The following is a 23110-nucleotide window of genomic DNA, read 5'->3' as shown; positions in this document are numbered from 1 at the left end:
ATACTTTTAGGGGCTTTTTTTAAAAACCAGGAACCAACTGATGGTAAGCATCCTAACAGCTAGTGAATAGGCTTAATGCACAATAATGACCAGGCCAATCTGCCTACTGATTGTGATGAATCAACACGTCTCCAACTGGAAGTTGAACAAAAGCCATCTTTTGCAGCTGCTGAGCTCCACACTTGGCTAGTGTGATTCTTTCTGAGCAGGGTCACTCAGTCTTTGAACAGACTTGGAGAGCCAAAGAAATTGTGGATGCAGGCTTCAGTCCCATCCACTCAACAACCCAGACTGAGTCACTAACCCATTCAGGAACCCCTTCCCCACTGTTCACTCAGACTCCCTCGATCATTCATTGACCTGGATCCCCTCCCTCATCCAATTAACAAGGCATTCCCATCATTAAGCCAGAATCTGTTTCTTGTTCACTTAACCTGATTCCCAGGCCCCAATTACACTCTCGTACCCCCTTCCATCACAATGATTCCACTCTCCTCTCCATTCAGCAACAGGTATCAGCACAAGTCACATATTTCACAGGTTAGCTTTACACCGCAGCACATACGTAATAAAACATCCTCGGAACATTAAAATCTAATAGGGAATGACAGATGTCAGCGGAGATAGGAAAAATTGTTAGATTAGATTACTTACAATGTGGTAACAGGCCCTTCGGCCCAACAAGTCCACAACCACCCAGCGAAGTGCAACCCACCCAGACCCATTCCCCTACATTTACTCCTTCACCTAACACTACGGGCAATTTAGCATGGCCAATTCACCTAAACTGCACATTTTTGGACAGTGGGAGGAAACCGGAGCACCCGGAAGAAACCCGCACAGACACGGGAGAATGTGTGGAGTTTGCACAGAGTCGCCTGAGGCAGGAATTAAACCTGGGTGTCTGGCGCGGTGAGGCAGCAGTGCTAACCACTGTGCCACATGGATGAAAGTTTTACAGAGAGTGGAAAGGAAAGGCCAGCCAATAGGGAATCAGAATAGGCCTGTCTTGATGTGTTCAAGGACAGATGTATGAATGAGATGCGTCTTATTTTAATTAAAAAAAACAGACAAGCTGAAGGCAGTTTCTTTCAGAGGTTTAATTTCAATTTAAATTAAAAAAAGCATTCTTTAACCCTGTGATTATGTCGCAACACTAGATTGCAGAGGGGTTTCAGCCTGGATGCTTTTGAACAGAAGCCCACAGTATAGGCTAAAGCCCTTGACAGTTCATTAACTCCATCTCCAAGCTTCTGTGGAGAATACTCCAGACAGGTGACAGCTCCCATGAAACAAACTACAGCACGAAAGAGTGGGTGCCCAACTGCAGAACGGAGCTGGTTAATAAAACAACCACTTATAAAAGAAAAAAGTGAAAAAAGGGATGTCAGTTTGAATAAAATCCAGACAGAAAACCCATCTCCTGTTATGGCCCAAACAGAGGAGCTCAAGATAGGTTCCATCCTGTTTACCAGTCAGAGTTTTTCCATCTGATTTAATCTGGCAGAAAGCAGCACAATGCTTTGGGGGATGTAAGCAGGTAGGATCGAGACACTCTGCAGCTGATTACACCAATGTTTCAGATCACCAGCTGTAGTCAGCTGAAATCACAAACATTTGGCTAGCAGAATAGCTTTGATCATTCTTGAGCCAATGGGAATATTTTAATCAAGACTAAATTGTGTGCTTGAGAAACCATCTGCTGTACTATAATGCTGCCATCAATCATCATATTGTAATGTGCATTTTTGCAATTTGACAATGCAGTTGTTAGAAATCTGGAGGAACACAGTGGGCAAAATGGTAGGTCAGACGTCAGGAGAATTTGACCACACCTGAATAAAGTTGACAGGAGGATGGTTGTACTGTGATGGATTGTCACTTGAGTTTTAGGCAAGGGTTGTTTCAAATTTAAATCTTGCCTTAGGAGGAACATTACAGATAACACATACCGTGTGCAGATAATGGAGAACGTAACTGCAAGTCTAGGAAGCCATTGATTAAAGCAACTGTACAGAACGGAGAACAAGTCTGAGGGATTTTGTATTGTGAAATGGTAGTGGTGACTAATATCTTTTCACTGCAAATCCCTTGCTCCTGAGCCCAAAGGTGGAGGTGATAAGTTGGCTGTAGCATAAATGTCTAGAAGGCACATGATTCAGCAGGCACTGACTAAAGTACTACAGGTAGAAAGGAAATGGTATAGTGAACTATGGGCCCTAAATTGTGTTGTGAGCACTGCTGTATCACAAAGTGATCTTGTCCGATGTACTGCAGAGACCTGGATTGGCACCATCGGTGCTTTAGCAAGACAATGGCCCAATCAAACCAGGGAAATGGGGTTATGAGAGATTGTCTGAGATATAGCGAATTTCACTTGGGCTGCTTTACTTCTTAAATGCATGGCTTCACAGAAAGACTGATCAAAATCATAGACCCAGAACCATTCATGTCAAAATAAACAACATTCCATCAAACAGGAGAGAATTCTTCTTGTAAAACAATGAGTGATAGTGTCACCCTCTGTGTTACAGTTTGGTTTCAGCTGGCAGGTTTCACCAAGCAGAGGCTATTGCGAGTTTTGCTGATTGGGCCCCCTTAAAATGTTAACAGAGACCAAAGCCCAAAACTGTTACAAATCTAGAGGTTGAATCATTGCCTGAAGGAGAAAGGGTAAAATACCAACCTTTTTCTCTTTCTGCTACTCCATTGTTTTGGTAGGTATTTGTCCTTCTGACATCTGAACAGCTCTTAGGCTCTTTGGCACAAAAATGCCAGTAAGTATAGACAAAACAAGAGAAATATTTCTTGACACCAGTCCTTGGCAACTCAGACATCAGCTGTTGACAACTAGAGTCCACGGTCCTCTGGATGAGCCTACTTGCCCCAAACTCCAGTTACTTTACTGGACTTACAGACAGCAGCTTCTCACTCAGAGACCCCCACTTTCCTTCTACAGATCAACCACCTCAAATGTTACAGGCGAGTTGACCTGCAGGAGCAGTGCGGAGTAACCAGTCCACCCATCATTGTGCGTGGATTTGCCAACAGCAACCACTGAGGAGCAAACAGGAGTGGGATCCTACAGCATACAAGCAGCTCAAAAATCTAACATTTCCACCTCCTCACAACCTGCAACACCACCCAATTCCACCATTTCAAATTAGCAACCAAGCCCCAGGAAGGAATCTAGCACTTTTAGTTCAGAAAGCTGTTTATGATTTTGTTTTCCAGCACTTGTGATCTCCTTTTCAGATCAATTATCCATTCAACCAAACCCCAAAAGCAACAGCACAAAATAAACAAAACAGGGGATGCAGATATAGAAATTAGATACAATTCAGAACCTGCCCAAAGGGGAAAATAAAGAAGTTAATTGCCATTTCCAACAATGTCAGATTTACACAGCATAACAACAGTCCCTGATCTCACACCAGAAGAGATTCCTTATTTTACCTGGCTCATAGCACCAACCAATGAAGCTTGCAAGTATATTGTCATGGCAGTAATTTCTCACAGAGAAGGAGAAAATGAAACACCCAGACTCAAGTTAGAAAAATAATGAAAACAGGAGATCAAAACGAAGGTAGAGAATGCAAACTCAGCACATGGACAGTGCCATTAATTCACCCTCCCAACCAACCAACCCCCCCCCAAAAAAAAAACAAAACCACACCCTTGAAAGAGCTTTGTAGCCTATTTATGCCAAACAACATTCAGAAGTTTAAACAGCGAAGCCAATCATTTAAAACCCCTCCCCAACCCTCTATGAAACGATATATTCACGCAACTTTTGTCAAAGATATCAGCCACAGATGGACAATGACAGCAGAGGTTATTCTTTGGGTGTAAATCCCACCTACACCTGGCCCCAGAAATATAACCCAGGCTAGCTTGGTGCCAGTATTGATAAATGTAAGAAAGCCAACAATGAGATGGAAAGGCAGTGAACTTGCAGCTCGTTACAGACCTGTGGCTGGTGGGACCTAAGCACCCGAAGTCACTCTACCTTTTACAACCTTTAACTGTTTCAGTGCCCGACAGACCATGGCACTTCCTTTTAAACGTCAACAAGTCTTTCAGTCTTCCATTTGACAGAATGCCCACGGTGCTTCTACAAGCACATGGCTGGATTTGTTTTTTTTTTTTTTAAACACAACACCTGTTTATTCATGGCTATTGGAAGAACAACAATTCAAACAACGCAGGCTTCCCTCTGGCCGGGCCCAGCTGCAGCATGTGGTGTGATGGGTAGTTTTTTTTGGGGGGGTTTTAGTTTTGTTTTGTGATGGGCAGAAGAGATGAGCTGTGTGGGAGCAAACAGTCTGACTGTCCCAGCCTGTCCCTTCCAAGTTACCAGATGAATCTGTCGGGCAGATCAGGTGCTAGGCCTTGGCTTCCTTTCCTGAAGAAAGTTGGGGAGACAAGAAAAATGGGAAGCAAAAGAAAGCTTTATACATGTGCATGCCACGCAATTATACTCATTGTTTCACAAACTGAATATCTTCACTTTGTGCCATTTTTAAATTTGCTCTCTGCACTCTGACCCCCAGAAAGTTCTAACAAGACATCAGTCACAGATTTGTGATCTACGTGCACCGCTTTTGTGGTGTGTACAGGGGAAACTCGATTATCCGAATACCAATTATCCGAAAATCGGATTATCCAAAGGAGATCGAGATCCCGATGGAAACATTACACAAAGACGGGTTTCCATCCTGATCGCGTCTTTTGTTTACAATGATTAAACAGCCACCATCCCCAATTGACTATCTGCCCGCCCCCTCTCTCTCACCCCACAATTTCTTATAAGCAGCCCTGTAACCTGGCCCAGCAACCCAGATCAAACTCCAGTCTGGCACACTTAACAAGCGCTCGTTAAAAATCTAACTCGTCACTGACCTTTCTTCTCACTCTCCCGCTTCTTGGCTGCGTCTTCCCGCTGTTTCCGGATGATGGCGAGCCGTGCCAGGTCAGCACGCGCCTGTTCAGTCTTCCCCTCCAAGTGGAGTTTCATATACCTCTCCCGGGCCTGCTGTTTCTCTATCTCTTCCCTGAGATGCGTTCAGGAGGTTGAGAAAAGGACACAAGTAGTGAAATAAAATTTATATTGGTGAGTAACATATTCAATGATCCATCCTCCACTGCTCTCTGCTGAAGAACAATGCAAAACTGAGAAGCAGTGGCCATTCGGTACCTCAAGCACGTTCTAGCATTTGATGAAAATCACAGCTGCTCTGATTATAGCCTCAACTCCACTTTCTTGTCTGCCCTTGAGCTCTGTTAAAACTATGCAGATCAAACTCGAATATATGCGATGCTCTGATATCTTGAATATTTTTAACCCGAGAGCTCAGTTAAGCTTTGGTTACTCGACTGTAAAGCAGCTGGCTTGGGAACTGATCAAACAAATACTGGGATCACATCATAGCAAGCTGTAGAGGGGATGCATTCCTGCACCTTTTCTTTGGAGAAAGGCCTATCCTGATATAGAGGGAGCTCTGCTTCAAGATGCAGAGGATTGAGTTGCAATGACAGGAAATACTTGACAATGGACAAGGGAGGGTGGGCGTGCAGTGGGACATGGGCTGTTTTGGACAAGCTGAAGTTCACAGAAAGTAAAAGCCAGTAAAGCGTTACCGCTTCTAGATGCGATTTGCTGCTAAGATTTTAATTGTTTTATGGGGTCGCTGGCAAGGCCAGCATTTGCTGCCCATGAAATGAGCATCTCACAAGAGTCGAGAGTCATTTATAGATAAGACCAGGTAAAAGCAGTAAATTTCATTCCATCAAATGAAAATTAATGAACCAGGTGTGCTTTTAAAAATCACAATTAACAACAGTTGTTAGGGGATTCCAGATTTACTCACTGAATATCGAACGCACCACCCGCTTAGCTTAAAATGAACCAGGTCTGGGCTCCCGATTACAGTTACCTTACCATTGTGCTACTGTCTCCTCCAGTGGGTATAAAGAAAAGCTGCAAAGGCAGGCAGACTAAGGTGGAGAGGGGAAACAGTCGACACTTTCAGAAACTAGATAAACCCAGCCAACAGAACATTAAAGGCTGAAAATTAATTGCAGGCAGTGCGGTGGCTAGCAGTGCTACCTCAGAGCTAGGGACCTGGGCTCGATTCTAACTTTGGGCGACCATGTAGAGTTTGCACACCCTGCCCAGGTTTGTGGGGGCTTCCTCTGGGTGTGCTGGTTTCTCCCACAGCCCAAAGACATGCAGGTTAGATGAATTGGTCATGCTGAAATTGACAATAGTATCCAGGGATGTGTACACTAGGTGGATTGCCAGGGCACATGAGGGGTTACAGACAGCGTCCGGATGGGATGCTGTTCGGAAGATTCGATGGGCCGAATGGCTACCTTGTGCGCTGGAGGAATTCTACAGTCTGAAGATAGTGGACAAGGAGAGGGATGGAGCAAATGACAGCAGCATGTGTTTTTCGTGGACAAATTGTACAGAAGCATTTGCTGGAGAGTAGGCTGGCTATGAGAGACTTAAAGATTACATGTTTCAAACGTGAAAGGAGAACCCAATCTTTTCCCTACCTTTCTCGCCTGCTGAGCTCACGGTTTGGGGGATTGAGATCCAAAGCAGTAATTTTCTTGTTCTTCTGCACTACACGGTTTGGGTTCTCAATTTCTATTAAACCTTCCACTCCTTTCTTCTTGGGCTGCAACGAGAGAAGACAATGATTCACTCCCACCAAGAACGATCCCTTCATCAAGCCCATCTCAAACAAACCAAACATTTTCTTCCAAACAAACAAAAAAAACCTGACAAACATCCACAGTAATGTAACGATAAAACACTGCCTGCACCCAAAGTGTTAATCTATCCTTTTGTTTGGATGCTGATTAACTGTAAGTGACAGGGTGGTGAGTAACAAGTGGCTATTTGAGCTCTTCTGCTTCCCTGATGTCCACAGTGGTCCTTCAAACATTACATGGTAGGCAAAATCAGGATGCCTGTTATTAATCTATGACAAAGAATTGATCGCAAACCCAGCACTATGGCACTCAGGCAAGCCTGCAGAGTTTCAGCTCAATATTAATACCACACCAACAAGACGAAGTTTACATGCTACTTGGGTAGGACATGAAACTCACTACCAGATGGAGTAGTCACACCTTGAGGGTGAAACGAGAGGAACACGAGGGAAAAAGGGAATGTAAGATCAGCTGATAGGTTGAGGAGATATGTAGAGTACAAACACCTTTACATAGTGATCACTTGCTGTACCAGCAATACCAAAACAGAACAGTACAGGACTTGAACCTTCCCAGATGGAGATCACAGGTAGGCAGAGTGTCCATCATCTCTCCATCAACGGCTTCTTGCCGATTTACTGCACTGGCCGCCTGGCCTTCATTGATTTTAGTTTGTGCAGCCATTCTAGTTTTTCCACTGTAGGCTATTGTACAAAATATGGTGGCATGGGATTGAGGGTAATTGAGCAGTTTGAATCAGAAATTGGCCAGCTGAAAGAAGATAGAGGATGGTGGTTGAAAGGTAATGTTCATCCTGGAGTTCAGTTACTAGTGGGGTGCCACAAGGATCTGTTTTGGGTCCACTGTTATTTTTATAAATGATCTGGATGAGGGCGTAGAAGCTTGGGTTAGTAAATTTGCAGTAGAGTTGTGGATAGTGACAATGGTTGTTGTAGGTTATACAAATTATTTATGTCCCTCTGTAGAGTTTGGCTGAGAGGTGACAGATGAGTTTAATGTGGAAAAGTGTGAGGGATTAACTTTGGAAGGAGTTATAGGAATGCAGAGTACTGGGCTAATGGTAAGATTCTTGGTGGTGTAGATGAGCAAAGAGATCACAGTGTCCATATACACAAATCCCTGAAAGTTGCTACCCAGGTTGATAAGGTTGTGAAGAAGGCATATGGTGTGTTAGCTTTCATTAGTACAGGGATTGAATTTGGAACCACGAGGTCATGCTGCAGCTTTACAAAACTCCGGTGTGGCCGCATAGTTGGAATAGTGCGTACAGTTCTGGTCACCGCATTATATGAAGGATGTGGAAGCTTTCGAAAGGGTTCAGAGGAGACTTACTATGATGTTGCCTGATATGGAGGGATGGTCTTACAAGGAAAGGCTGAGGGAGTTGAGGCAGTTTTCATTGGCGAGAAGGTGGTCGAGGTGTGACTTAATTGAGACATAAAATAATCAGAGGGCTAGATAGGGTGGACAGTGAGAGCCTTTTCCCTCTGATGGCGATGGCTAGCATGAGGGGGCATAGCTATAAATTGAGGGGTGATAGATATAGGACAAATGTCAGAGGTAGTTACTCAGTAGTAGGGACGTGGAATGCACTGCCTGAAACAGTATTAGACTTGCCAACTTTAAGGGCATTTAAATGATCATTGGATGGGCATATGAATGAAAATGGAATAGTGTAGGTCAAAGGGCCTTCAGATTGGTTTCACAGGTCGGGACAACATTGCAGGCTGAAGGACCTGTACTGTGCTGGAATGTTCTATGGTCACTACACCTTTTCCTCTTTGGTGCTTCCTGAGGCAAGGAAATTACACAAGGAAGCAGGTGTAGTACAAGGACGCAGAAGTTATGCTGCAGAGATCTAAAGTTCTGGTTACATCTCACTTATACTACTGAGAGCAGACTGGGCATTACACCTTAGGAAGGGTATACTGGCCTTGGATGAATTAGAGTGTAGGTTTACAAGATTGGCACCTGGACTTCCGGGGTTAAGTCCGAGGACAGACTGTATAAACCATGCACATTTTCAGCAGAATTTAGAAGGTTCAGGGGTGATTTGATCAAAGTCTTCGAGATTTTTACAAGAAAAGACAGGATAAGTAAAGAAATTATTTCCACTGGTTGGAATTCTAGAACTCAGGGCATCATGCAAGAATTAGGGCCAGACTGTTCAGGAGAGCTGTTATGGAGCACTTCTATATACTAAGATTGGCAGAGGTTTGGAACAAACAGCTATGGGTGTTAATTTTAAATCTGCTTTTTTTTTGTTATCAAGGTTAAAAAGCGAGATGGGCCAAAGGTAGGAGTTGGGCCAATGATCAGCCGTGATCTCACTGAAAGGTGGAACAGGCTTAAAGGGTTGGAAAACCCTACTCCCGTTTCCACATATTGCCAAATAAACAATAGAGCCCCATAAAAATTAAACGGCACATGCTTTAAGTAGGAACAGAGAACCAGGGCCCCATGCGACACCCTAGAAACTGAGTGAGGAAATCCTTCATCACTGGAGAGGGAAGCGTTGCCATGTAGGGTCTAACTAACATTCTAGCTGGAGATGTGGTTTGCCCAGCCATTAATGCCAGGTCGCATTGTGCGTTTCTGCAGAGACCCATTCCCGAACACACATACTTCATTTGGTCAGTTTGCCACCAACTTAACATTAGAGTATGTTTCAATGTACAGTAACAAGTGGGACAAGAGGCACAGTGCAATAATGCAGGCTAAAGTTCCTGCTCTCATAACCACTGCTAGGAACTGCCCTTTGAGGAAAGGACCAATCTGAGGAGTTATGCACAAGAGGGTAATCTAGAAAGAGCAACCACTCAGGCTCAGAGACAAAGAACTGAGCTGACTCAGTGGCCTACTGGAGGATGCTGGAAACCCTGCACTACTAAAATGTCCTGGAGTTACAGGGTGGGGGAAATGGCTGTAGAGAAACTGACTGTAGAAAACATAACTAAATAGTTCTGAAGCAAGAAAGAGATTACATAACAGTGCTAACAGCTCACCAGAGGTGATGCTGCCAAGAGTAAATGGCTAGCATCTGTCAGGGTAATAAGAACCTGGCTACATACAGCAAAATGAACAGTAATGGCCTCTTTCAGAATCAAGGGCACTCACCTCCAAATCATCTTCACTGCTGTCAGAATCACTTTCATTTTCAGGCTGGTCTTTTGCCTATTGGTTAAAAAAAGATGGGAGGGGAACAGATAGAATTCCTTGGTTAAATCTATCATCCAGAACTGGGAGGAAGGAGGTTAAGGGCATGAGAAAATTAAGTTCTTTACTTGCTCCAAGTTCTGTAAACATCGGTTGTACACTACCCTACAATCAACACACCACCTTGTGTATCAATTTTACATTCTCTTTTGTGTATAGTTGCTGCTTATGACTAGCTTTGCAATGCCCACATTAACATATCGCAAAACTGTTTGGCTTTAATTCAAGCTGATGAACAGAAGACTGTGCTTTGCCTAAAATACTTGGGTCATATAGAGCTCTGAAGCAAAATAAACCATCTTGTCTCCATCTAGTAGTTTGCTAGTTGAACAGATGGATGTTGTAGCAAATTGTCCCTCAACCTACTGCACAACATTCCCATACAGGGGAGTTTACATTCTAGAAGCAAAAGACCAATATCTCCATAACACAGGGCACTACCTCTTTGCTCCCAAAGGCAAAATTTGAACTCATTTTGAGTCTCAACAAAGGAACGCTCATGAACGCAAAGGAATGCAAAAGGGCCTTGAGTCACAAGTCACTAACTGAAAACTTTCTAACCAGGAAAAGCTGTTACTCATGCCTTCTTTTCCTTAAAACCTTCCCCATTGTGTCAGTCACTGACCTAATATTTCACTAGGCTTGGCCTCAAATTACTTGGTGAGAAGTTGTCAGAAGTCTTGAGATGATCTACTATATTAAAAGGCTTTATAAAATGCAAGTTGCTAGAGCTGCAATTTTTCAGTGTTTCCAACATTCGAAGTACCCAGTGGACAGAAGTGTTCTGCAGATTACCAGTTCAGTTATGGAGTGCCAGACACTTGCCTTTTCTTTCTCAGCTTTCATCTGCGCATCAATCTCATCTGGGTTTGTGAACTGCTTCGCCCTCCCTTTGTGTCCTCGTTTACCTGCAGGACAGGAAGTAAAGCATGTTCCCATTAGAAGCTGCGAACAAGCAGATAGGACAGTGTGCAGTCAAGGTTTGAAATCTGTGCAAATTCAGAGCTTGGGTTTTAAAACAGCAATTTCAGAATGTACAAGAATTGCACAATATTCAGTCATATTGTTAAATAAAATGGCTCTTCCAGTTTTACCACAAATTGAACGCTGAATAAAGCTTTTTGCCATAATTGCAAGTTTATTTTTTTTAAAATGACAATTACATCTTTATTTTCTCCCTAAATTACAACTATACCTCAACAATAACTGGAAAGTACTTGATGTCCTGAGGTTATGTCAAAGTACAGAAAAGTCTTTGTCTTTTAAATATTTACTTGCTGAAATCATATTATATTTAATCATTTTGTTCTAGAGACCGGTGCAAGTACCCCCTTACAGGAATGTGCAGGGCAGTATCCAAAATGTTTCACATCTAAAATCACGGAGTGGGAATAATCCTCTCCCTTGTAAACATTTAAAGCAAATCTAAGGAGCTAGCCAGCTTTGGCCTCCATACAGGCTCAAACAAGCTACAGAAACTTCAATGCATCTTCCTGCCTCAATTTATATCACTGTTAAGTGTCAGCTTAAAGTGGAGATAACCTGCTAATCAGATCTTCTCAATTATTATGTTCACAAACTGCTGTAGTATAATAATCTGCAAGTCAAAAATAATTTTCTCACTCTGGAACAATGAGCATAAAATTCAGATGAAGACTTCCAGTGCCAGAATGGAGGAAATACAGCACTGTCTTTCAGAAGAGTCACTGTGTAGAGGCCTCATTTCTCTCAGGTAGATGCAAAAGATGCCGTTGCCACTGTAAGAGAAGCACAGGGGTTTGCCTAGAGTCCTGGTCAACATGTATACCTCAATCAAGATCTGGAACACGTTAAAGACTTGCAGAACCCTACTGTGGCTGGAATTCCTAGACTGGAGTCATTTCAAAAGGCATTTATCCAGCTGCAAATCCTACAGTCTGAAAGGTGGTATATAAATGGGTGTAATATGCATGCAAGTTGTTGTTTCTTCCAAGACTTCCCAGATATATAATCCACTGCATAAATTTAAAACAACTGGGGAAATGTCAGAAATCAATATGCAAACAGCTCAAGGGCAATTTTATCCCAAAGAAATGTTGACAGAAACACTCTCCAATTGGGATAGAACATAGAACAATACAGCACAGAACAGGCCTTTCGGCCCACGATGTTGTGCCGAACATTTGTCCTAGCTTAAGCACCCATCCATGTACCTATCCAATTGCCGCTTAAAGGTCACCAAAGATTCTGACTCAATCACTCCCACAGACAGCGCATTCCATGCCCCCACCACTCTCTGGGTAAAGAACCCACCCCTGACATCTCCCCTATACCTTCCACCCTTCACCTTAAATTTATGTCCCCTTGTAACACTCTGTTGTACCCGGGGAAAAAGTTTCTGACTGTCTACTCTATCTATTCCTCTGATCATCTTATAAACCTCTATCAAGTCACCCCTCATCCTTCGCCGTTCCAATGAGAAAAGGCCTAGCACTCTCAACCTATCCTCGTACGACCTATTCTCCATTCCAGGCAACATCCTGGTAAATCTTCTCTGCACCCTCTCCAAAGCTTCCACATCTTTCCTAAAGTGAGGCGACCAGAACTGCACACAGTATTCCAAATGTGGCCTAACCAAAGTCCTGTACAGTTGCAACATCACTTCACGACTCTTGAATTCAATCCCTCTGCTAATGAACGCTAATACACCATAGGCCTTCTTACAAGCTCTATCCACCTGAGTGGCAACTTTCAAAGATCTATGAACATAGACCCCAAGATCCCTCTGTTCCTCCACCTCACTAAGAACCCTACCATTAACCCTGTATTCCGCATTCTTATTTGTCTTTCCAACAAGTTTGCAACAAGTTTGAAAGAGACAAAACTCTAAATTACTAAGAAAAAAACCCCCAGCATTTTATCACAACCACTCTACATCAAGTATATAAAGGCTGTATCACTGATATAGGGATTCAGTAACAAGTACTGCCAGGTTGGAAGCCTTGATACAGCCTGCATTCTCTAACAACCCTTATATGAGCAGAAAGAAGAAAACCAACAACTTAGGTCCATTAATTATGGGAAATGTAGGATTATAGGGCAGGGGAATGGGTCTAGGTGGGATACTCTTCAGAAAGTGTGTGTGGACTTGTTGAGCCAAACGGCTTGTTTCCACACTGTAGCGATTCTATGGTTCTATTCTATGGTTAATCTCCATTTTGTGAAATTATCATTTGGCTCACCATGGAGGTTACAGGATGACAATCTTTAAAGACTGGTTCCATAAGTCCATCGCTTGGAGCTGAATTCCAGAAACAGCAATCGCTGTATTGATGATGTCACCATGGTTGTCAAAAATCTGTTCTTGCAATCTTACAGTAATGATTTTGATTCAGAACTGGAAGTAAGGGTGTTTTTTCCTAACATTAGTAGAAATCCCATCTTATAAGTGGACTCTCAGTCTCAATCACTAATTCAAATGAAGCATTTAACGAAGGAGTGAAAGAATTAGGAGCAGGAGTAGGCCATCTGGCCCATCGAGCCTGCTCGCCAGTCAATAAGATCATGGCTGATCTTTTCATGGATTCAGCTCCACTTACCCAGCCATTCACCATAACGCTCAATTCCATTACTGTTCAAAAATCTTTACCTTATGAACATTCAACAAGGTAGCCTCAACTGTTTCACTGAGCAGGGAACTCCACAGATTCATAACCCTTTGGGTGAAGAATTTCCTCCTCAACTCAGTCCTAAACTTGCTCCTCCCCCAGCCCCCCCCCCCCCCCCCGACTTATTTTGAGGCTATGCCCCCTCATTCTAGTTTCACCCACTAGTGGAAACAACCTCCCTGCTTCTATCTTATCTATTCCCTTCACAATTTTAGGCTTCTATAATATCTTCCCTCCATTTTTCTAAATTCCAAAGAATCTCATACCACTATTTAATCTCTTCTCATAAGACAACTCCCTCTACTCTGGGATCAATCTAGTGAACCTCCTCTGCACTCCCTCCAGTGCCAATGTCGATATTAAAGAATGCACTTTCACCTGTTGCTGAACCAAATTAGCTCCTGCCTCCCCAGCACAAGTGTTTAATCCTCCTGTTGTGATTAAGTGGTTCCTCTATAATATCCTCTCCACCTACGATATTCTCCAAACTATTTATTTCCCTGTATTCCCACCAATTCAAACTCAGGGGTTGACAACCATGCTGTCAAATGCATTGGCCTCATTCTAAACTCCTCCCCCCGTGGCCTATCTGACCACTATCTTTGAAAGCCTACCTTGTTGGCAAGTTTTGGATAGTTATCCAGGCACTTTAGAAGTGACAAAAAAGGTGACGGGTTAGCATACAGCATGGAAAACTGCACAAATACACACACTCCCAGCCAGGCTGGGCAGGTACTACCTCCTTCTGTTTCAGCCAATCTGTCTCTGGAATGTATAATGCCAAAGGCTCCAACTAGAAACAAAAAGGTGTTGTCAAAGCAGGGAGTAGAATTAACCCTCCTGTCCAAGTTTGACTACATCTTGTGACCAGCGATGAAAGCTGCGATAAAGGTTCATTAGGGCTGCAGTTTCATAGAGAAAAGCCTTTTTTTTAAACCTTTTGTTCAAGTCAAACTGAACACAGTTATGTAGTGAAAACAGAGTCTTAAGGTGCACCCCTCCTATTTTCCATCTCTTAAGCATTTGTCTCAATTGGTGTTTTGCTGTTGCTTCATATCCATGCTGTGCATGGGATTCAGGACCCTGGAACAATCTCGTGATGATGTCACAGAGCTGCTCTTCACTGGGCCTAAAGAGCAGAGTTGAGAGAAACAGACGCTAGGCAGAAACTGGAAGTGTAGCCATGTGAATATTAGAACCATGTGTTGAGAAGCACATGGAATAGACCCACCAACATCAGGCAGTATAGTTTAGGAAATAGTCTTTCTATAATGCACCTATACGATCACAGTCTGGTATATCTTGGAATACCATGTATTGTTACATATTAAGACTCATTACTACATGTTATAAAGGGGCCCATGACAGAATACAGTGCTTCATCTCGATCAGTTTATATTCAACCCAAACTCATGGATGCGACATAAAGTCATAATTAAATATTGTGAATCCTTTTTTGCTTCACGTCTACCACCTCAACAGGAATAGCTGTCAATGCATTATATTGTACAGAGGAGGAAATCAGAATATTTGCTATGCAAACTTTGGCAAGTGAAGCCATATTTATCTGGTGATCTCAGCTGACTGACACAAAGCAACATGGAACTTAAAAATCACCCCTTGACAGCAAAAAAAAAAGTGCAAAACAAACTCCAATTCAACAAAACTTCAGTGCTTCATAAAGATTTAATAATTGCCAGTCATTTTTGTAATAACTCAATTCTGTTCTTCAATAAATGCAACAATCCTTCTGTACATTTTGGGCTACCAGCTTTCTATGGCTATATCCATTTGTTTATAAACCACCTAAATGTGATTCCTTAGAACATCACTCAAGCTCCATAATCATGACTACCAAAATATTGTTGACTGTGAAAATGTAGTCTTACTAATTTGAATGCCCTTAATTTATTGCATTTCCCACTAATGTGAAGTGAGATGTAGAGGATTTTACTTTAATCACCTGTGAAGCCAATGTTTGCTCCTCAATTTAATTGAGTTCTTAGTTAATAACTAGTTATTAACCACCTATTTCAGTGTTAGAAAGAAAAAGCAGCTAAATTTCTAGATGCAACAAAAGAATCAATGTCCTCATGCAGGCAAGTGAATTTTCTTAGTAATTTGAGGAAGATTGGGACATCAAAACACAAAGCAGTTAGAAAAACTCAGCAGTATCTGTGAAGAGATAAACAGAGTTCATATTTTGGCTCGAACATGGCTCTGTCTCCGAATCTGAGTTCTTAAGAGTCACATCTAAAGGGACAATCTAATATCTTCTAGGACTGGAAAAGCATGAGAACAGCAAAACTGGTTAACCACAGAAGAGTTTAGGAAATCTACCTCAAGAGCGGCCTGTTGAAAGATAAAGCCAAGAACTGGGCATGGAAAGCTATCTACGCAGGACTAGTATAGTGCCTTCTCAGAATCTGAGCCAGAGAATGCTAAGGAAGGCATGCCAGATCAGCAAATTCTCAACATTGAATACATAAATCAGAAGCTGTAAGCCATTCAACCCTCGAGTTTGTTCCAGCATTTAATAAGATCACTGACTCAAAAGGTAGCACTGATGGGAGAAAAAAAAAGTGATAAACTTTGAGCCGAATCAAAAAATAATCAATTCCCAGCAGAGAAGAAATCAGATGTGGCACTGTAGTTTTGAAGTTTGTGTATCTGTATTTTGTATTTACCTTTAAGATGCTGCAGTTAAGTTGTTACATTACACTTAGACAAAATTTAAACAAAGGTCCAGCTTTGATTTATTACTTCCCTTTCACAGAACTCCCTATTTTATTGAAACCTGAATGACTGAGATGTTGGGAATAAGAGGGTACCACTCTCCATATGGATCAGACTGTAGAACTCGAAGACAAATGGAAGAACAGTTGTCACATGTACCATTGCGAGGTACCCGTTCCATTCTTAATTACAGGTCTCCTGCTCTTAGTCAACAAGCTTTCTGGATCATCTTTCTCCTACTCGTACTTCGACATGAGAGAGAAAGAAATTCTTAATAGCTTCTGAACCAGCGAAACACAGCAAAATTCCACAAATAACAAGTGATACCAATACGTGGCTTATCAAAATTTTCTCAGTGTTGGTTAGAGAAACACTGACTAGAACACCAGGAATTTGTCCCTAGTTTTCTGCCAATGTTATTGGACCCTTCAATGATTACCTGAAAGGAATAAGCAAGCCTAAAGCTAACATCCAGTCTGAACAACTGCACTTTGATGGTGCTAGGGGAAAGTTGCACTAAAAAGTATCAGTATACATCATGATCTGCAATCCCCGAACCCATTAGCTCTTAGCTCAGAGGCGACAGAGATTCAAAGCAAGGCAAGATGACACCGGCTCAACAGAAATAAGGAGGCTGTAGTGGGCACATGTCTGCATGGCTGAGTTTGTGTGTGCTGGGCCAGACCCTGCCTGGGTAAAGTTTGCACTGTCTAAAAATGAGGTTGATTATTGTTAGCACAGATAACAAAACTGAAAAGGAGGAATTATCCCAAGTTTTCTAGAACACTGAACTTTCCTGTCTCTCTCAGCAAGTAGCAAACTTTCTTGTTGGCACCCTACAAGATCCTGACAGCAATCAATGCAACCTTCAGCAATGTCTAAGTCACAGGTAAATTAGCTCAATAGGAGACAATACTTTGGCATGAAAACTGTTTACATGGAGCACAGGTTTGCATGTTTTGACAGGGCACAAATTCTAGCTTTGATCAGGTACCAATTGAAACAGTCCTAGGTCTCAAGGTTATGAAGTCACACAATTGGATTATAGCAGATAAAGTTCAACGTTTGCTTGAAATTTTCCCTAGAGTCAACTGATGTTAAACATAAAGCCTCTAGTACAACAATAAAAGGAAGAATTTTCAAAATGTGTCAAGCATTATTTATTCAATTGAGTACATGGGCATTTCAGAATTCAAATCAGATTTTTTTTAAGTTTAAAAAAAAAATCAATAATAAATCTATTTACTTGGATACTCTACTTTAACTTTGGAACTTATTTTCCAAATTCAGATTTTAACAATTTTGGAGTTGCTCACTTGATAACTCAATAACAAACTCAACTGATCCAGTGGAAACTGAGACGAATAAATAGATCATAGACATGAGGACACAGTAGTTACTCATGACGCGGTTCCATTTTACTACAACCCTTCTAACGGCTGATTCATACATACCACAGACTTAAGTACTTCATTTTAAATTTGAGAGAAAGCATCAGAATGTTAAGGACACCCAACTATATCAATTCAAAGAACACGAAAACCAACAACTGGGAGAAATTACACACATTAACTATGACAGATCATTTCCTTAAAATATATATATATGTGTTTTGTGAGGTGGAGGGAGTAGTAAGAAATGAGACAGACACCATAAAACTTGTTTGTGTTAACAAAGGCATATGTAACATGTCAGCCAGGATGGTAGTAGAAGCAGTCACATGTGATTACACTTGAGTCAGTGTAGAGATTGTGGGTAAAGGAAAAAAATGGCCATAAATAGGTACGCCAAAACTCAACAGTTCCTCCTCCTTCCCAGAATTTAATGTTAAATACTCACTTATAGAATTTCAATTATAGCTGAGTTTTTTAAAAATTCATGACAACTCTGCCTCCTCCCAACTGCCACCAGTTCCACTGAGCTCCAAACTGCTACCAGAGTTCACAGCATTGACTTAACCCCAATCACATTGCCCACTCCACAGCTCTCATGTCACCTTGGACAACAAAACCCACAGGTCTAGTTCTTGTATGCATCACCTCAAAATTATCAGAAAAGTCCTGTGCATGTCATCCAGGTGGCCATGGGGCTTGCCCCTAGGTGCCCACCAGCCCCAAATCACAAGTGGTCAGTTAGACCTTACCCCAACCCCCTCCTGAAGCTTCAAGTGTAGCTTCATTTCCCATCCCAGGATGTCACGGTGACAGAGGCTGTGGCCTGGCAGACTTCAAACTATAGGGTCATGGCAGGGGCAGGGGAGAAAAACATGTGCATGTTTAGAGATTCCATTGCCATGAGTATCAGCCCATTGCCAGAGATGGTGACATTGGAGGGGATCAGGATCAAGTCCCCATGGGAACAGGAGTCACTACTACGCAAGGAGTGGGAGAGTCACTGCCACTGGGGGTGGGGGGGGGGGTGAGGGTGAGAGGAGAAGGTGGATAGTAGGAGGAGACAGGGGGTAGGGGTCATTGCCATGGGGAGGGGGCAATTAGGGAGAGGGAAGTCATTGCCATGGAGAGCTTGTGTAGTGGGGGGGGGTGGAGGTGGAGGAATCATGGATGGGGGGGTGCAGAAGTCATTGCCATGAAGAGGGATCAGTTGGGGGGTGGGGGTGGAGTCATTGCCACAGAGGGGGGTCAGTTGGGGGGGGGGGTGGAGTCATTGCCATGGGGAGGGGTCAGTTGGGGGGTTGGGGGTGGAGTCTTTGCCATGGAGAGGGGTCAGTTGTGGGGTGGGGGTGTAGTCATTGCCATGGGGAGGGGGTCAGTTGTGGGGTGGGGGTGTAGTCATTGCCATGGGGAGGGGTCAGTTGGGGGGTGTAGTCATTGCCATGGGGAGAGGTCAGTTGGGGGGTGGAGTCATTGCCATGGGGAGGGGTCAGTTGGGGGGTTGGGGGTGGAGTCATTGCCATGGGGAGGGGTCAGTTGGGGGGTGGGTGTGGAGTCATTGCCATAGGGAAGAGTCAGTTGGGGGGGGGGGTGGAGTCTTTGCCATGGAGAGGGGTCAGTTGTGGGGTGGGGGTGTAGTCATTGCCATGGGGAGGGGTCAGTTGGGGGGGTGGGGGTGGAGTCGTTACCATGGAGGGGGGTCAGTTGGGGGGGTGGAGGTGGAGTCATTGCCATGGAGGGGGGGTCAGTTGGGGGTGGGGGTGGGGTCGTTGCCATGGAGGGGGGGTCAGTTGGGGGGGGGGGGTCGTTGCCATGGAGGGGGGGGGGGGGGGGGAGTCGTTGCCATGGGGGGGGGGGGGAGGGGAGAGTCGTTGCCATGGAGGGGGGGGGAGGGGAGAGTCGTTGCCATGGAGGGGGGGGGGGGGGGGGGAGTCGTTGCCATGGAGGGGGGGGGGGGGGGGGGGGAGTCGTTGCCATGGAGGGGGGGGGGGGGGGGGGAGTCGTTTCCATGGAGGGGGGAGGGGGGGGCCGTTACCATGGGCCTCCCCTAGGCCTCAGGCCTGCCCCTTCCCGCGGTTTATCCGGAGCCGCCAGCTCTGCACCGGCCTCGAGGGGGTTCTCTCTCACCTCCCCGCGGCATCGCGACGGCTGGGGCTGGGATCGGATGAGGCGAAGGCCCGGGCGCTGTCGGTGTTGGCTCCTCCTGTGACGCTCCCCTCTCCCTCTCCCTCTCTCTGTGTGTCTCCGGCAGCGGCGCTCGCCCCGGACAATCCGACCGGAAGCTGAGGCCTCCTCCGTAACCGGAAATGCTGTGAGACTGACAGACCGTTCCACCAATCAGCCGTCGAGTGACCTCATCCCGCGGATCGGCCAATTAGAGGGACGAGCCCTCCCGCGGCGGGGCTCTGCCCAGTTCAATGCGCCCTCACGCGATTAGCGGGCTGTTCAGCCAATCGACGGTGAGGAACCTGGGTCACGTGCACCCACGTCCCATTGATAAATATTATTGGGCGGGAATGTTGTGCTGGGCTTGACTAAGTGAGGGAAGGCTGAGTTTGACCTTTGGAGGGGGTCAAACCCAATACTTGGCTAAATTTTGGGGGCAACTGTAGGGTCAAACCCTCCCTTAACTGCATCTAATGGACAAGGAAGGTGCCCTGAGCTGGGAACTTTGGCCAGTTGTTAACATAGAACAGTACAGCACGGTGCAGGCCCTTCGGCCCTCAATGTTGTGCCAACATCCTACTCCATGATCAAGTTAAAAAATCACACAACACCAGGTTTATTTGGAAGTATTAGCTTTCAGAGCGGCGCTCCTTCATCAGGCAGATAGTGGGGCAGTGGGGACACAATTTATAGCAAAACATTGGAGTATCATGCAACTGGAATGATATATTGAACAAACCTAGGGCAGCAAGGTTAGCACTGCTGCCTCACAGCGCCAGGGACCCGGGTTCAATTCTCACCTCGGGCAACTGGCTGTGTGAAGTTTGCACATTCTCCCTGTGTCTGCGGGTGCTCCGGTTTCCTCCCGCAGTCCAAAGATGTGCAGGTTAGGTGAATTGGCCATTCTAAATTGCCTGTAGTGTTAGGTGAAGGGGTAAATGTAGGGGAATGGGTCTGGGTGGGTTGCTCTTCGGAGGGTTGGTGTGGACTTGTTGGCCTGAAGGGCCAACTGTAAGTAGTCTAATCTAAAACCTAGATTGCTCTTAAGTCTTTCACATTTTAGAATGGTTGCAGGTTTCGGTTCATTGATATGTAAATCCCAGAACTTCTTTTAAGTCACATTCTCGCAATAACTTAAGGTTTTACAAAAAAAAGTGATATCTCAGCTCAGAAAATACATTAAAGCTGTGAGGTTAGAGCCTGTCTGTATCCCAATCTTGAGTCAGACTGGTTCTATTTCCAAAATAGGAATTTATAAAATGTTACGTGGACTCACTGCCTGCACTGACCACCTGCTTTTGGAGCAAAATGCCTGCAAATACAATTCTGCAAATGCAAATTCACTCCACAGACTGTGTGCGTGCATGAGACAGAGAGTGTGTATTTGCGTGCTTGGTAGAGTGTGTGCGTGAATGTGACAGAGTATAACCCTGTGAGAGGGTGTGTGCATGGGTGTGAGTTCAGGGGAGGCGTATATGTGTGTGTGTGAGTATGTAAGTGTGTGTGTGTGAGAGTGCAGAGCACAGCGGGGTCACCTGTAATGTGACACGAACCCAAGGTTCCGGTTAAAGCCATCCTCATGGGTACTGAACTTGGCTATCAACCTTTGCATGCACACACAACAAATATAAGTCGATGGGGTGAATTTGCATTTGCAGAATTGTATTTTGCTCAAAAAGCAAACAATCTGCAGGCAGTGAATCCATATAACATTTTATATAACATTTCTACTTTGGAAATAGAACCAGTCTGACTCAAGATTGGGCTACAGACAGACTCTAACCTCCCATCTTTAATGCATTGTCTAAGCTGAGAAGTCACCTTTTTTTATAAAATCTTAAGTTATTTCAAGAATGTGACTTGAAAGAAGTTCTGGGATTTACATATTAATGAACTGAAACCTGCAATCCATTCTAAAAGATGAAAGACTTAACAGCAATCTAGGTTTGTTCAATATATTGTTTCAATTCCATGACACTGTAAACTTTTGTTATAAATTCTGGGTCTTATGATCCTGCTCCACAGCTACCTGATGAAGGAGCAGTGCTCTGAAAGCTAGTGCTTCCAAATAAACCTGTTGGAGTATAACATGGTGTTGTGTGATTTTTAACTTTGTCCACCCCAGTCCAACACTGACACCTCCATATCAGTCTAAGGTCAAGCTAACCTACATATCTTTCATTTTACTATCATCCATGTGCCTATCCAAGAGTCGCTTAAATGTCCTAATGTATCTCACTCGAATATCAAGGCTGGCAGTGCATTCCATGCATCCACCACTCTCTGTTACAAACCTACCTCTGACATCTCCCCTAAATCTTCCTCCAATCGCCTTGAAATTATGCCCCCTCCTGATAGCAATTTCGGCCCTGGGTAAAAGTCTCTGTCTATCCACTCTATCTATGCCTCTCATCTCTTGTACACTTCTATCAAGTAGCCTCTCACCCATCTTTGCTCCATTTAGAAAAGCCCTAGCTCCCTCAACTTTTCTTCCTAAGACATGTAGAGCACATTGGGAGCACATTAGTACAGACCTGATGGGCCTAAGGGCTACTTCAGTTCTGTATGATACGGAGACACACAGAGCCCCAGCATGGAATCAAAAACAGGAATTACTGGAGCAACTCAGCAGGTCTTTCAATTTCTGTGGAAAGAAAAACTAAAGGTCGCTGGACTTGAAACATTAACTCTGCCTCTCTCTGTACACGTGCTGTCAGACCTGCTGAGTTGCTCCAGTAATTTCTGTTTAGATGTGAGATTTCTAGCATCTGCAGTTTTATTGCTGTGCAGAAACATTTAAAATAGGAGCAGGAGTTGGTCATTCGGCCCTTCGAGCCTGCTCCGCCAATCGATATGATCATGGCTGATCATCTAACTCAATCCTTGTTCCTTACTTTGTCCCCAGACTCTTTGATCCCTTTCGCCCTAAGAACTGTATCTAACTCCTTCTTGAAAACATTCAATGTTTTGGCCTGAACTGCTTTCTGTGGCAGAGAATTCCACAGGCTCTCCAGTTTTTGGATAAAGACATTTCTCCCCATCTCAGTCCCTAAGGCCTTCTCATAATCCTTATATATGATCCCCTGGTTTTGGATTCCCCAGCCATCTGCAACATCTCTCTATGTTTACCCTTCCTGACCCTTCCTGAATCTCATAATTTCTATGAGATTCCCCATTCTTCTAAACTCCAGTTAGTATAGTCTTAACCAA

At 44.0% G+C, this 23110-nt stretch overlaps 1 protein-coding gene across 1 annotated transcript; it reads right to left on the bottom strand.

Annotated features, from left to right (window-relative positions):
- Positions 1-1080: 1080 nt before the first annotated feature.
- pdap1a (pdgfa associated protein 1a) lies at positions 1081-20016 on the bottom strand. The gene is made up of 6 exons (XM_043679503.2): positions 19862-20016; positions 10786-10868; positions 9862-9918; positions 6562-6686; positions 4903-5054; positions 1081-4405 (listed from the first exon to the last, which is right to left on the bottom strand). Exons 1-6 carry the CDS (start codon positions 19872-19874, stop codon positions 4386-4388), a joined length of 450 nt encoding a protein of 149 aa, XP_043535438.1. The 5' UTR covers positions 19875-20016; the 3' UTR covers positions 1081-4385.
- Between the last annotated feature and the right edge of the window lie 3094 nt (positions 20017-23110).

This window comes from Chiloscyllium plagiosum, unplaced genomic scaffold (genome assembly GCF_037043375.1).
Source record: "Chiloscyllium plagiosum isolate Xiang-an unplaced genomic scaffold, Cpla_swu_hap1 HiC_scaffold_33, whole genome shotgun sequence".
Taxonomy (NCBI): Eukaryota; Metazoa; Chordata; class Chondrichthyes; order Orectolobiformes; family Hemiscylliidae; genus Chiloscyllium; species Chiloscyllium plagiosum.
Note: the sequence above shows the minus strand (reverse complement) of the source record. Positions and strands in the feature narration are given on the sequence as shown.